This window comes from Podarcis cretensis (genome assembly GCF_951804945.1).
Source record: "Podarcis cretensis genome assembly, chromosome: 5".
Taxonomy (NCBI): Eukaryota; Metazoa; Chordata; class Lepidosauria; order Squamata; family Lacertidae; genus Podarcis; species Podarcis cretensis.
In genome coordinates, this window is record NC_137174.1 from 46,643,071 (window position 1) to 46,659,190 (window position 16,120).

Below are 16,120 nucleotides of genomic sequence, written 5' to 3' on the forward strand. Positions count from 1 at the left end.
GAGCAACACAAATTTCATAAATCTTTACAAACCATATATGGCAGACCTTCCAGTGTCTTTGAATTTTCCATGAAATTAATTTATCCTAAGGCAGTGCAGATTCCTCTTATTATTTTAACTGACAATAAGGGAGATACATTGAATATTTACACACACACACACACACACACACAGAGAGAGAGAGAGAGAGAGAGAGAGAGAGAGACAGAATCGCCAGTGGAGAGAGCCAAAGGAAAGTTATGACATCTGATTGGTCCATCACTTCTACAGTACACTGAGGGCTATTCCAGCAGAATTATGGCAAAAAATGGCAGCATAGAGTGGAAATCCGTTTTCTTTTTAAAGGCAAGCTAAATCTAGTACTGAGTGCTCACTGGAAGGACAGATCCTGAAGCTGAGACTCCAATACTTTGGCCACCACATGAGAAGAGAAGACTCCCTGAAAAAGACCCTGATGTTGGGAAAGATGGAAGGCACAAGGAGAAGGGGAAGACAGAGGACGAGATGGTTGGACAGTGTTCTCAAAGCTACCAGCATGAGTCTGACCAAACTGCGGGAGGCAGTGGAAGACAGGAGTGCCTGGCATGCTCTGGTCCATGGGGTCACGAAGAGTCAGACACGACTAAATGACTAAACAACAACAAATCTAGTACATACATACCTGATGTAATGGGTATTTTTGTGGTGGTGAGGGGTCCTAAAAATAGAAAGAAGAAAGAATAGCATAAAGAGAAAGCTTATTTAAATACCAGAAGACTGAATCTCATAGCTGTATGGTTTTTAGTTATGGTAAAAGCTCAGTGAGCAGCTACCAGAGAGATGTAACCCACCTTTTGGGGTGTGCGATGGTTGCGGCCCAGTACAGCACCACAGTGTGTGGGGTTGGGGCTTGGACTAGATGACTTTTGGGATCACTTCCAACTCTGTCATTATACTACCTGCAGCTACACTGCGCATTGGCCTGCAAACCTATGTGCATGTTCCTTCCCCTCCCCCGGGCAAATTTTGCTTTGTGCCATGATTTTTATTACAGAGATGGCAGGCCCTTTCATATAGCACTATGATCCCAGCTTGAGCATGCCCATATATCTCTTTAGATTGCAGCCTATACATTTATTTATTTATTTATTTATTTATTTATTTATTTATTTATTAATTATTATTATTATTATTATTATTATTAGTTTGATGTGTGTGCAGTCTTTAAATACATGCGTAACCAGATGCAAAGAATTGTCAGAAAAACTTCCGCATCGCTTATTAGATGAAATAAGATTCACTGAAGTCAATAGATGATACTTCAGGGTGGGGGGTGGGGGGGAAAGTCAAATCATGTCCTTTATATATAGACAGAGTAACTATTATGTTTGCAAATACAGATCTAGACAAGAAGTGTATGTGTATACAGAAAATAAATTGAGGTACCTGAGCAGATAACGCTGGCATCTTCCTTATGTTTGCAGTCATGAACTCCCCATCCATTATGGGAGCAGTACTCAAAAGAAGATTCATTCCCTTTGCAATGTACTTCATTCAGGAGGATGCTGCCAGAGCCTTGGCCAAAGTGGGCATTTGTGAGAGCTGCAGTGGCTTCTCCGCAACCAAGTTGTTGGCACACAACCTGAGCATCCTTCAGGTCCCAACCGTCATCACAGATTGTTCCCCAACTCCCATCATGGTGGACTTCAACACGACCCTGGCAGCTGTTCTCTCCATTCACCAGTCTTAGGGAGAAAGGGCTTGCTGATGTTTCTGATGGTGAAATCTCTGCAAAAGGTGATGAAGAATGTTACAAGACTATTCTTAGTTCAGTTATATATAATAATAATAATAATAATAATAATTTATTATTTATACCCCGCCCATCTGGCTGAGTTTCCCCAGCCACTCTGGGCGGCTCCCAATCAGTGTTAAAAACAATACAGCATTACATATTAAACAACTTCCCTGAACAGGGCTGCCTTAAGATGTCTTCTGAATGTCAGATAATTCTTTATCTCTTTGACATCTGATGGGAGGGCGTTCCACAGGTCGGGCGCCACTACCGAGAAGGCCCTCTGCCTGGTTCCCTGTAGCCTCACTTCTCGCAATGAGGGAACCGCCAGAAGGCCCTCGGCGCTGGATCTCAGTGTCCGGGCTGAACGATGGGGGTGGAGATGCTCCTTCAGGTATACAGGACCGAGGCCGTTTAGGGCTTTAAAGGTCAGCACCAACACTTTGAATCGTGCTCGGAAACGTACTGGGAGCCAGTGCAGATCTCTCAGAACCGGTGTTATGTGGTCCCGGCGGCCACTCCCAGTCACCAGTCTAGCTGCCGCATTCTGGATTAATTGCAGTTTCCGGGTCACCTTCAAAGGTAGCCCCACGTAGAGCGCGTTGCAGTAGTCCAAGCGTGAGATAACCAGAGCATGCACCACTCTGGCGAGGACAGTCCGCGGGAAGGTAGGGTCTTAGCCTGCGTACCAGGTGGAGCTGGTAGACAGCTGCCCTGGACACAGAGTTAACCTGCGCCTCCATGGACAGCTGTGAGTCCAAAATGACTCCCAGGCTGCGCACCTGGTCCTTCAGGGGCACAGTTACCCCATTCAGGACCAGGGAATCCTCCACACCTGCCCGCCTCCTGTCCCCCAAAAACAGTACTTCTGTCTTGTCAGGATTCAACCTCAATCTGTTAGCCGCCATCCAACCTCCAACCGCCTCCAGGCACTCACACAGGACCTTCACCGCCTTCACTGGTTCTGATTTAAAGGAGAGGTAGAGCTGGGTGTCATCTGCATACTGATGAACACCCAGTCCAACCCCCCTGATGATCTCTCCCAGCGGCTTCATATAGATGTTAAAAAGCATGGGGGAGAGGACGGAACCCTGAGGTACCCCACAAGTGAGGGCCCAAGGGTCTGAACACTCATCCCCCACCACCACTTTCTGAACACGGCCCAGGAGGAAGGAGCGGAACCACTGTATAACAGTGCCCCCAGCTCCCAGCCCCTCTAGACGGTCCAGAAGGATGTTATGGTCGATGGTGTCAAAGGCCGCTGAGAGATCCAGCAGAACTAGGAAACAGCTCTCACCTTTGTCCCTAGCCCGCCGGAGATCATCAACCAGCGCGACCAAGGCAGTTTCAGTCCCATGGTGAGGCCTGAATCCCGATTGGAAGGGATCCAAATGGTCCGTTTCCTCCAGGCGTGCTTGGAGTTGTTCAGCAACCACCCGCTCAATCACCTTGCCCAAGAATGGAAGATTTGAGACTGGGCGATAGTTGGCCAAATTGGCCGGGTCTAAAGATGTTTTTTTAAGAAGCGGTTTAATGACCGCCTCTTTCAGCGGGTCTGGGAAGGCTCCCTCACAGAGGGAGGCATTCACCACCCCGCAAAGCCCATCGCCCAGCCCTTCCCGGCTCGCTTTTATCAGCCAGGATGGGCAAGGATCAAGAAGACAGGTGGTCGGTTTCACTCGTCCAAGCAGCCTGTCCACATCCTCGGAGGTAACAGATTGGAATTGATCCCATATAACAAGACCAGACAGAACTCTAGCACTCTCCCGCCCTGGCCCTGCTCCCACTGTGGAGTCTACTTCCTTCTGAATCTGAGCGATTTTATCTGCAAAAAACTTTGCAAAAGCATTGCAGGAGATCTTGGGGTCCCTACCAGGCCCCGGTGGTAATATTGACAATTGTAAAAAAACAGCAACACCCAAAACTAAAAGCTCATATCCATACTTACCAGTTGTAACACTCTGTTCTGTAGATTGTGGTGGTGGAGTTCCTAATTTAAAAAGAAACAGATACAATACCAAATATCATAAACCTTGTCTGCATATCATATCACTTTTAAATAATCTAATTAATGTTTTAATGACACCCAACTGTTCTCTCCTTTCTGCCCCATGCTGAGGGTCAGTCCAGCAGAATTATACAAAGGAATGGCAGCAGAGAGTGCAAATTTGTTGCTTAAAAACAAGATAAATTCAAGTAAATACATACCAGATGTAATGGGTGTTTCTGTGGTAGTTAGAGGTCCTAAAAAAGGAAAGAAGGAAGAACAATATAAAAAGAAAGACTGTTTGAACACCAGAAGAGAGAAATGCATAATCTTATGGTTCTTAATTATGGCACCTAAGCCAGCAGTTATTAGATAAATTTAATGTTTAGAACTTCATTTGTATTTGGGGTTGTACTCAACGAAGCACTACATAACTCCTACCACAAGTGGAAAAACTTCTGCTTGTGCAATGGAACTTTCTTCTTCCCCTCCCACTGTCCACCCCCTAAATCTGTTAGGGGAGTTTCCCCAACCACCAAGAGAAGTTTTGGGTATGAGACATTTGTGGTAAATGATGGCACCTCTGGAGGAAGCTATCGGAGTAAGTTGATGTTTAGAACTCATATTGCTCAGGTCCTAGATTGAATCCCAGACTGAGCTAAGGAACCATTTTTACTTGCAGATTTAGCTTCCAAATTTTATACTTCCTGTTGTTGTTGTTATAAAAAAGATGGACCCTGCACTTAAACTATGTGTATGTTTATGTTCCTTTCATCACCCATAAGGTAAACCGTTGCTTTGTGCCATATTACCATACTGAAGAAATGACAGAAAGCGAACCCCTTTCACACATTATGGTCCCAGTATAATTCCTCAGTATACTGGGACATCAGATCATTTAGTGAATGTGATAAGCAGCACATTCAGGAAAGACCAGATACATTACTTATTCCCACCATCTGAAATGAGCTCAGGTGACTTTCTGCCACAGGATGCCAACCCTATAAAATCCAGTGTGTCACTGAATACTAGTTACCAGCATTTTATGATGCCAAATAAGAATTTCTATCCCCTTGCAGAATATTCTAATAAGTGCTCAAAGACTTGTGATCTCATGTGCTTGAGTATGCTCATATCTCTCTTTCGATTCTAGCCTATACGTTTATTATTGACATTAGTTCAATGGGTGTGCAGACCTCATATGCATTGCATAAAAAGAAACTTGCACAGAAAAACTACAGCAACCTTTTGTAAACATGAAAGAAGATTCTCAGAAGTGCACCAAAGAGAGCATAAAAAGTAAACCATGCTATTACAGTGTAGACACAATAACTTCAATGTGTTTAATGCAGATGTAGAAGATATGCTTTAGAAATAAGCATATACAGAGTATAACTGGATGTACCTGAGCAGATAACACTGGCATCTTCCTTATGTTTGCAGTCATGGACTCCCCATCCATTATGAGAACAGTCCTCAAAAGAAGATTCATTCCCTTTGCAATGTACTGCATTCAGGAGAATACTGCCAGAGCCTTGGTCAAAGTGGGCACTTAGCGGGGCTGCAGTGGCTTCTCCGCAACCAAGTTGTTGGCACACAACCTGAGCATCTTTCAAGTCCCAATCATCATCACAGACAGTTCCCCAGGTCCCATCATGGTAGACTTCAAGGCGACCCTGGCAGCTGTTCTCTCCGTTCACCAGTCTTAGGGAGAAAGGACTTGCTGATGTTTCCAAAGGAGAATTTGCTGCAAAAGTCGATGAAGAACGTAACAACACTATTCTTTCTCCAGTTACATATAATACTGACAACTGCATTTATTTCCACTAAAACCCAGCATTGCTACTTGCCTGTTGTAACACTCTGTTCAGTAGATGGAGGTGGTGGAGTTCCTAATTTAAAAAGAAACAGATATAATGCCAAATATTTTAAACCTTGTCTTATATCATACCACTTTTAAATATCTAATTAAGTTTTTCAAATCTGACTTTTCAGGGTTTCTTGTAACTGTGTATTGGCCTATAGACCTTTAACTTCAAGTGTGTTGCCTTCAGATATAAGATGTTCATATTTTATCATGTCCCCTCACATAGAATGAACAAAAAAAATCATGTCTCAGTTTTTTGTTTCAATACAACTCAGAAAGTACATTTGTTATTGTTTTGTAAACTTGGTTTGAATGTAAATTATTGGCTCTTATTTTTGGCGTCAGCTAAAATTTTTTTTCTTTAGACCACCCAAGTGAGCTATTTAGTATTGATGAGCATTTTAATCTGTTTACTGTTGATTTTAATTCTTGGAATGTTTTCAAATTATTGTAATTCATTTAAAAAAGCACAATTACTTTATTGTTTTATATTTTTTGTTAACAACTTTGAGACATTTTATAATCAAGCAGTATATAAATTTTAATAAATAAATAAAAATAAAGATGCCTGATAAAAGTGTGTTTGAAGTTCCCAACAGCTTTCTTTTCAAATTAATTCATTCTATGGAAGTGCAAACTCTTCCTATTGCTGCTCCATGAATGTGAAAACCAAGGGCAGAAGTTAAAACATGCTATTTTCCCCAGAGAAGAGGGATGAACTGCAAATCTCCTTCTCTTTAAAATAATATGCTAAATAGTATTGTTAATGACTGAATGAATTAAATTTGTATATTGCCCTGTATCGACAGGTATACAAATAAATAGCCAGAGAGATAAAGGATGGTATAGATATAGGGTAGCCAGACCAATGAAAGAAGGAATGGGTGGAAGAAGGGAAATTGCAATATATGCTGCTGTTAGGACACCCAATTGGACTCTCCTTTCTGTCCAACACTGAGTATAATATGAGCAGCATTATACCAAGAATGGTAGCATGGATTAAATCTCTCTCTGTCTCTCTCTCTTTCTCTCATACACACACACACACAGACACACACACACACACACACACACACAGCCAGGTTAATACATACCTGATGTAATGGGTATTTCTGTGGTGGTTATGGGGCCTATAAATGGAAATAAGAAAGCACAGCATAAAAAGAAAGTACATGCAAACATTAGAAAAAGTAAACTCATAGCTATGTGCTTCTTAGTGATGGAACCCCACGAAGTAGATGTCAGAGAGATTTAATGTTTAGAACCTGATTCGTCTAAGTCCTACCTTATGTCACGTATTGTGCAAAGGAACCACCATCTTGACTTGCAAATTCAGGTTCCTAATATTTCAGGTTTTGTCTTTCAAAATATGGAACCTGCCCTTAAACTTATGACTTATCTCTCTCTCCCCCTCTCCAAGCAAATCATGGCAAGCCCCTTTCACTCCACACTATGATCCCGGTCTAATTCCTCACTACTTGAGAACATCAGTGCATCTGATGAAAGAGATAAGCAGTAGATTTAGGATAGACCAGATGGATTCTTTCACCACCACCTAGAATAGACTCAGAATACATTCTGCTGCAGGATGTGCACTGCTGCAGACAGGTATTGATCAGGAGAGTGTATATAACAAATTTCATGTGAATTGATCTATCAATGACTATTAGCCTTATTACCTTAATGGAGTTACACCATCAGATTCAGTGTACTACAGAAGTTACTAGAGTTACTGAGTTACAAGAACTATGTGGAGACAAAGCTATAGACTTTTTGACACTTCACAGGATATTCTAATGGCATCCCAGGATGTGACTTTATGTGTGTCTTTACACTCTAGCCCACACATTTATTTCTGAAATCAGTTCCGTGGGTGTGCAGTCTGCACATAAATGCACAATACGATGAAAAAACACACAAAAAACCCCTGCACTCCACCATCATTTATCCGATGAAAGAAGATTCCCAGAAGTGAATGGAAGCGAGAGGAAAGAAATAGGGTCCTTACAGTATAGTAAAAAAAACAAAATAACTGGATATACCTGTGCAGATAACACTGGCATCTTCCTTATGTTTGCAATCATGGACTCCCCATCCATTATGAGAACAGTCCTCAAAAGAAGATTCATTTCCTTTGCATTGTACAGCATTCAGGAGGATGCTGCCAGAGCCTTGGTCAAAGTGGGCACTTAGCGGGGCTGCAGTGGCTTCTCCGCAACCAAGTTGTTGGCACACAACCTGAGCATCCTTCAAGTCCCAATCGTCATCACAGACAGTTCCCCAGGTCCCATCATGGTGGACTTCAAGGCGACCCTGACAGCTGTTCTCTCCATTCACCAGTCTTAGGGAGAAAGGACTTGCAGATGTTTCCAAAGGAGAATTTGCTGCAGAAGATGATGAAGAACGTAACAACACTACTCTTTCTTCAGTTATAAATAATACTGACAATTGCATTAAAAAAACCAAAACCTAAAACCCAGTATCAGTCCTTACCTGTTGTGATACTCTGTACAGTAGACTGAGGTGGTGAAGTTCCTAATTAAAAAAGAAACATATCTAATACCAAATATTATACACCTTGTCTTCATATTGTATCAGGGCTGCTTGTAACTGCAAACTGGCCTATACACATTCAACCCTTGTGTTATAAATAGATCACTGCGTTGTCTCCAGATATAACATGATTATGATTTATCTTGCCACCTGTCATAGATCAAATGAAGTCATGTTTCTGTGGTTTCATCAGAACTCAGAAAATCCAATATGTTTTTGGTTTGCAAACCTTATTTGATTGCATATCATGGGTGCATTCAGATGTACAAAAAATTATGTAATTTCTGCACATTCCTACTTTAATTCCTCCATGATATACCCATGAAAATGGCAGGAAAGAACTATATGCTGATATACTGCCTCAAATTTGGTTACCTTACTTTTGAATTTTTCTGGGATAATGTCCCCCCCCCCCCCCCGGAAGCAATTAACAAGGAAATGAGCACTAAACACCTGATATAGTCTCCTAGATTTCTGGAAGTGTATTCTGCAAAAACTCAACTATAATTTGAAAATCAACCGATAGGGAAATGTCAGGAAGTGGAACGCACTGTCTTGTGAATGCAGCTTATGTTTTACCCCAGCCACAGTTTGCTGGATTTTAACATAATGTAAAACCATGGTTTGCTGCAAATTCAGAATTTGCCTATATAGTGGAAGGAAGAATGCAAAAGGTCAAGGCTCATGGCCAGGCAGCTTTTTTTTTTTTAATGTCTTTTTATTTTCTTGGTTTACAAAAGTATGTGCAATCTCTCTCTCTCTCACTCTTTTTCCCCCCAAGTAACATTTTTTACAGATCAGTTTTGTTTGTTGAGACATTAGGAAGAAAAGGGGGAGAGAGGTGGAGAGGGGAAAGAAGAGTGGGGGTGGGGTCGGGTTGCGATGTTTCTATTTTACTTAGTATATGTGTGGTTTTGTGTCAGCGCCGCTTTTACAGGTTCTTTGCTATTCACTTGTGTTCCTTTGGTGGTGAAAGAGGTTGGGGTGGCCCAGGGTGTGGTTGTTCATTTGTGATTGTCTGTGGTGATCTTTGTTTTCATGTGTGAGTGGGGTGGGTGGGTGTTTTGGGTCAGGTTAGCCATATTGATTTGTATGTTGTTGGTGGATTTTCCCCCCTGTCTTGTTGGGCTGTGTATGTGATGAAGGGGAGCCAAACCGGGGTAAAGATGTCTTCTTCTATTTGTCCCCATGTCAGTTTTAGTTTATTGGTTAATTTTTCTAGTAAGGCTGTTTCCCATACTATTTGGTACCATTGGTCCATGCTTACTCCTGACAGGTCTCGCCAGTGTCTGGCTATGATGCTTCTGGATGCTGAGAGTAACTGGGTTACCAGGCAGCTTTATTTATATTTAAAAAAGCAAGATAAAGTAAATACATACCAGATGTGATGGGTTCTACTGTAGAGGTTATAGGTTCTAAAATTGGAAAGAATGTGTTAGAAGCTCCAAAAATTTGAAAGGAGAAAGCACAGCATAAAAGAAATTCCATTTAAACACTAGAATCAAGAAACCCATAGTTACCAGGTGTGGTGGGTACTTCTGTGGTGGTTAGAGGTTCTAAAAATTAGAAAGAACAGGTTAGATGTTCTAAAAATTAAAAAGGAGGAAAGCAGTGGAGGTAGAATAAAGCTATCAGGATTAGTAGCCATAAATAACCCCATGATTCCTCACAACAGTGGAATCTCTGTTCATTTAATGGTCATGCCAAGGAAGGTACTACTTTGTATGACCCATTTTGAAATCATATGAGTTGCTGATATAATCTGTAGTGATAGCTGCTAATTATGGGTTTAAAGGCAGTAATAAAGGAAATTTTAATTATTTGTAATTATAACAGTATTTCTAAACCACTAACTCATTCCAAAACACACACACACATACAAGGCAGTATTCAGTAAAACTCCAACTGAATCGGTCTACTATCAGTACCTGCTACCCATCTTAACCTGATAGAGCCTATATTTTCAGATGCAGAATACCTCTGAATACCTCCTATTTGCCATTTATTTACTTGGAGATGCACCCCTGCCTGCTCTTCTCTGCTCTGCTCTTCAACTCCCTGTTGCTATTCCCACTCTCCTTTTCCAACCCCATGGCAACCCCAGGGATTGGGAACCATTTTGCAAGGACAAATCTGACAGCTGGGCAATCCCAGATATTCTATGGTATCCCGCTATGGGTCCAAGCATATAACAGTGATATAAAAAAGATTCACTCCAGCTTTTTGAGACGTATTCTTGGACTCCCTCTTATGATCAAATATGAAACAATGTGTGCAGAAATAGGCATACACACAATGGAATACTGGGCATGGTCCACCTCAATAAAGTATTGGTTACGCTGCCATTTTCGCTGCCCTCCATCAAGTCTGCTCGCTGATTTGCTCAAAGACCCTTATAAATCAAGATGGTATCAGCACCTTGAAAAAAAAATTGAATCTTTAGGCATCGAGCTGGAGCTCCTGTACAATTCTAATGAGCAATATATTCTCCATAATATCCTAACTAGACTAAAGGATGTTGAGAGACAAAATATTATGGCAGCTGTAAACAAAATTTGCTCCCCCAGATTCTACGATTTAAATATCTTAGATTGCAGAGCCAATTACGTCTCTAAATTAATAATCCCAGCCCAACGTAGGGCTTTTATGCTGGCCCGTTTGAATGTTTTTCCCTCAGCATTTGTCTGGGGAAGATATCAAAACATTCCCAGAAGCAAGAGATTCTGCAGATGTTCTATGAATGTCCCGGACACTGTAGAGCATATCCTCTTTCATTGCCCATTGTACAGTACGCTCCGTCAACGCGTGCTGTCCCCCCTTTCGGGTGGTCTGGAACCCCAGCAAGCTGAATGTGTGGGACTCTACCTATCCGACGCTGACCAAAGGGTAACGGCGGGGGTAGCCGAGTTTTTGGCAGCAGTCCTCCAAGGAGCAGGTTAACAAGGAAAACCACTGATTCTATATGTATATATTTATATTTGTATGTAGCCAACTCCTGCCTTTTTATATATATCTCAAGGCTTTTATATGTTATTTTCCTTTTATGGTTTTACCTGCATAATGCCTAATAAAGGTTTGATAAGTAGTAAGTAGTAGTAATGGTCATGCCAAGGAAGGTACTACTTTGTATGACCCATTTTGAAATCATATGAGTTGCTGATATAATCTGTAGTGATAGCTGCTAATTATGGGTTTAAAGGCAGTAATAAAGGAAATTTTAATTATTTGTAATTATAACAGTATTTCTAAACCACTAACTCATTCCAAAACACACACACACATACAAGGCAGTATTCAGTAAAACTCCAACTGAATCGGTCTACTATCAGTACCTTTTCCAACCCCATGGCAACCCCAGGGATTGGGAACCATTTTGCAAGGACAAATCTGACAGCTGGGCAGGGCTGTCCACCTGCCAATCAAATGGTATCACAAATAACATAATGGTATGAAATAAGGAACCAAGGGCTATTCTGCAGGCTGTTCTGGTGCTAGCAGTGTGTGTAATCCAAAGAGCCATAGATGTAGCTTCTGTCCTCTCACAAAGCCTTCTAAAGGCACTCCAAGACTGCACTTAGGCACCCACACATTGGCCTTTGGATTCTGTCCTCTGGGTTTATTATTTTTTAAAAAAATAATTTTTATTAACCGACCAATCAAATCAAATTAAATCACATCACATAAATTCCGAATTACAAAGCCGAATTTTAAATTTTGTTGGGGGGACCCATATTTCAAGATCCGAAGGGTCTTATATCCAAAGGAATAAACCTCTGGGTTTATTATTAAAATTAGTTCAAAGGGTGTGCAGTCTTCAGATAAAGGGATAATACTGGATGAAGGGCAAGCACTGGAAAGCTTCAGCACTGTTTCCCAGATGAAATAAGATTCTCTGTAGTGGATGGAGGAGTTTCCAATATAAAAAGAGCCTAATCATGTTCTTACAATACAAGCCATTGTATTTACATGAGGTTACCAAATATATAGAAAAGATTGAATCACTACTATACAGTGGTACCACGGTTTTTGAATTTCTTCATTGATGAACGTTTCGGTTTTTGAACGCTGTAAACCCAGAAGTAAAGGCTTCGGTTTCCGAACACTTTTCGGAAGTTGAACGTGCCATGTGACTTCCATACTGAGTTTTCCATAAGTAAATGCTTCTGGAAGTAAATGCTTCGGTTTTCAAACGTTTAGGAACTCGAATGGTCTTCCGGAACGGATTACGTTCGAAAACCGAGGTATCACTGTATTTGCCAATGCAGATCGAGAAGCTATGCTGCAAAAATTAACACATATGGAAAATAGTTTGAGGTACCTGAACAGATGACGCTGGCATCTTCCTTATGTTTGCAGTCATGGACCCCCCATCCCTTATGGGGGCAGTCCTTAAGAGAAGATTCATTCCCACTGCACTGTACAGCATCCAGAAGGATGTTGCCGGAGCCTTGATCAAAGTAGGCATTAGTTGGAGCTGAAATGACTTCTCCACAACCAACTTCTTTGCAGACAATGCGAGCATCATTAATGTCCCATTCATCATCACAGACGGTCCCCCACTCCCCATTATGATGGACTTCAACACGACCCTGACAGCTGTTCTCTCCATTCACCAGTCTTAGGGAGAAAGGATTTGCTGATGTTCCTGATGGCGAAGTCTCTGCAAAAGGTGATGAAGAATGTGACAAGACTGTTTCTCATTTAATAATATGTAACCTTGACAATTGTATACAAATGTAAAAAAAGAGAGAGAAACAATCAATCGTTAACACCACCACCACCTTTTTGTGACTGATGGGGCTCAGTAATTTTCAGCCTACTCTGAGGATGCCAAATCCTTTTGTAGACACTTTACCTTGTGATGGGAGTCTTTACTAATCTAGGTTCATTTAATGGATTCAAAAAGGGGGGAAAGAACAAGGAAAGAATTACCCGAAGTGCTAGGAACTTCAGTGACAACAGAGGGAGCTATTGCAGCAAAATAAAAAGAGTAACCATTAAACACATAGTTGGAAAGCAGACATTTCTGTGGCTGATTCCAATATACTTGAAGCTGCATTGTGATAATTTATTTATTGGGTGTTTATACCCCTTCTAAATGCACGAGCTCAGGAAAGTTTACAATATGTTCTCCTTCCATCAGATTGTACATCTGTTCACCTGAATTCAAGGTTCCTGAAGAGTTTTGAAATTTTCACTCTTGTGGCACAATGTATGTATGGGGTTGTTCTATGGTCACCATTCTGATACCAAAAATAAAATTTACAACTTCTAGAAAATCCTCCCTTCTCTTCTAATCAAATGTAGATTGTATCAAGAAGCAGAGCAGTATACAGAACAATGGTAGTAGGGAAATTTTGTGCATGTATTTTATGGCATGCAATGATTCTCATGTCACTTCTACATATAAGGTTGACCACATATATCCCAAGAGGAGCTGTAAATCTCTGGGTCTGTTTTGTTGGTCAGCACATGTGCAAAACCAAACCATAAACCAGTTTTGTAGCAGACATATTAACTGTTTGCAGACAGCAGCTTCCAGCAAAACTAGTTGCACAACTTGGCATCGCATCACACGTTGCAGAGCTGGCAAACACACCATTCATCAGATGCAGGGCTCTGCATGATGCTGAGCAAAAATAAAGGCATTAGTTACCTCATATCTTTCTGGGTTCACAGCAAAATCACATGGTTAACATGTGGGGAATGTGCTGATCTGTAATGTGTGACTTGCTTGTTACTTGAACTCGTTAATATTCTCACCTTCCATTGTGATTAGCAGAGATCAATAAAGAGATTCAGTCCCTATGTAGTTGCAAATGCACAATAGATACCCACCCTGATTGAATATGCCCTAATTGTGCTTTTTGTCTTTCTCTGATTTTGTCTATCTATTAAATTTAAATAATTGAGTTAAGCCACACAGTACCATGCACAGAGGAAAGACTAATTTTCTCAGACTGTTGTGTACCTCCTTGAGTTGTGGTTGGCATCTCAGGAGTAACCGTTTCCTCAGTTGTGCTTATTGCTTGGGTGGTTCCTTCTGTTGTCAACAATGTTGCAGTGGTTCCTTCTGGTGTTGTAGAATACGTGTGAGCTGTCAAGAGACGAAAATAATTTTGAGTTTCATAAAGATAAAGTCCAGAAGTGATAATTTTTGGATTGAGTCTATGCACAAAGATAGCATTTTTGGTGCAGTTCCAGGATGGAAAGAACAGATTCTTCTCACAGTTTCCATGTCCTTGAGTGATGCCAACTTTGTGGAGTGGATAGACTAGGACTGGGGAGACCCACAATAAAATCCCCACTAAGTTATGGAGCTCATTGGGTAATCTTGGACCAGTCTTTCAGTCTAACCTACCTCACATGGTGGAAAAAGAGGGTGGGGTGGGGAGAAGAATGTGTGGCATCTCAAGCTCTTTGGAGCACACGTTGGATATAAATGGAATAACTTACTAAATTAACTGGACATTTAACAAGGACTCAAAGGGCAGTCCTGGAAACTTGGAACATGTAGTACTTCATGTAGTTTCTCAAGACTTCTTTCCATCTGAAAAGCAGCATCTCCTACTACCTGACAAGCCTATCTATAAATTTGAAACAGCCATAGGAGGAAAATAAATATTCTCCAAGAAGCCGTGGGCATGCATGGAAGGACTTGCATGCTGCCATGAGGCTCATTGGCTCTTGCAAAGTATTTTTGTAATATTTCTTTTTTAAATGTCAGACCTTTTTGTACAGCGCCCCCCCCATTGTACTGCTGTCATACTTTCACTACCGTTATGCTAATTCAAAGAAGCGCCCTGTGTTGAGAGCCACTTTTGTTAGCATGGAGTGTACCATTCATGTGATGAATGGCAAATCACCATGTTAAATGCAACTATTCAACTCCCATCACCAAGCGTTATAGTGGTGTGGAAAATGATGGCACGTTTCATTAAAGAACTGTTTAGATGTCATGTGTGTAGTGCATTCAACAGTGCAAAAATAAAATGAAAGACAACCCCCAACCCTCAGTCATGTGCAGAGAGCTTGTATGGACTGTTCCAAGAAGTTCAATGCTGTGGCTTTAGTGCTTAAATTGTAAGGGGAAAAGGTGTTGGGAGCCCTAGCTTGCCTAGATCAGTCCTTTGGACCTAAAAGCATGACTTTTTAGTTCTCAAAGTTTGAGAACTATCTTTCTTTGGTTATTTAGTAGTAACGGGAAAACACACTGTGCATGCTCAGAGGTATTTTCATCCCTGTGTTTACTTTATATGTTCCAGACCTGATCCATGCTGAGATCATCTGGGCTCTCACAGACCACATTTACCTGAACAAATAACACCTGCATCTTCACTGTGATTGCAGTTATTATTATATAATCCTTGATGGTAGCATTCTCCCAGACTTGTCTCATTTCCATTGCAATCCACATTATCCAGAACAATATCTCCTGTGCCTTGGCCAAAAGGAGCACCTCCCAGAGCTGAGACGGCTTCACCGCAACCAAGTTGCTGGCATACAACAGTTGCAGCTCTTAGATTCCAGGTGTCATCACACACTGTTCCCCATTGGCCGTCAGAAAGCACTTCAACGCGGCCTTCACAGCTTGAGCTTCCGCTGGCCAACTGGACAGGCAAGTAACCTGTTGAAGACACAAAGAGCAGGAATGTTGAACTGTGAATCAGACGGAGGTATTTGGCACAAAAAGGAAACCTGCTAGGATTATTTGCATCCCCAAATTTCCAACAGGGAAATCCATAGTAGCCAATTTCAAACCTGATGCCACTCCAGGTGTGGCGGAGATGGGTATGGTTTGCACAGTGCTATAACAGGGAGATTCTATAGCCAAGAGATTATGCAATTTAGGGTTTTGTTTCACTTTCCTCCCACAGTACTCGAGCACAAGATGTAAAATGGCCCTTCTGTGATCATCACATGCCCTCTGCATGAGGAA

The 16,120-nt window shown here is 41.4% G+C and overlaps 1 protein-coding gene across 1 annotated transcript in view; it reads right to left on the reverse strand.

The window, feature by feature from the left end:
- DMBT1 (deleted in malignant brain tumors 1) overlaps positions 1-16,120 on the reverse strand; it is a gene marked incomplete at both ends in the record, with an annotated part of 53,478 nt that overhangs the window by 3,830 nt on the left and 33,528 nt on the right. The window contains 13 exons of the mRNA XM_079978623.1: positions 1,426-1,767; positions 3,723-3,764; positions 3,983-4,018; positions 5,167-5,508; positions 5,612-5,653; positions 6,723-6,758; positions 7,671-8,012; positions 8,122-8,163; positions 9,561-9,596; positions 9,702-9,737; positions 12,500-12,841; positions 14,153-14,278; positions 15,494-15,808. Coding sequence (XP_079834749.1) covers positions 1,426-1,767; positions 3,723-3,764; positions 3,983-4,018; positions 5,167-5,508; positions 5,612-5,653; positions 6,723-6,758; positions 7,671-8,012; positions 8,122-8,163; positions 9,561-9,596; positions 9,702-9,737; positions 12,500-12,841; positions 14,153-14,278; positions 15,494-15,808 — 2,079 coding nt within the window. The remainder of the gene's footprint in view (positions 1-1,425; positions 1,768-3,722; positions 3,765-3,982; positions 4,019-5,166; positions 5,509-5,611; positions 5,654-6,722; positions 6,759-7,670; positions 8,013-8,121; positions 8,164-9,560; positions 9,597-9,701; positions 9,738-12,499; positions 12,842-14,152; positions 14,279-15,493; positions 15,809-16,120) is intronic.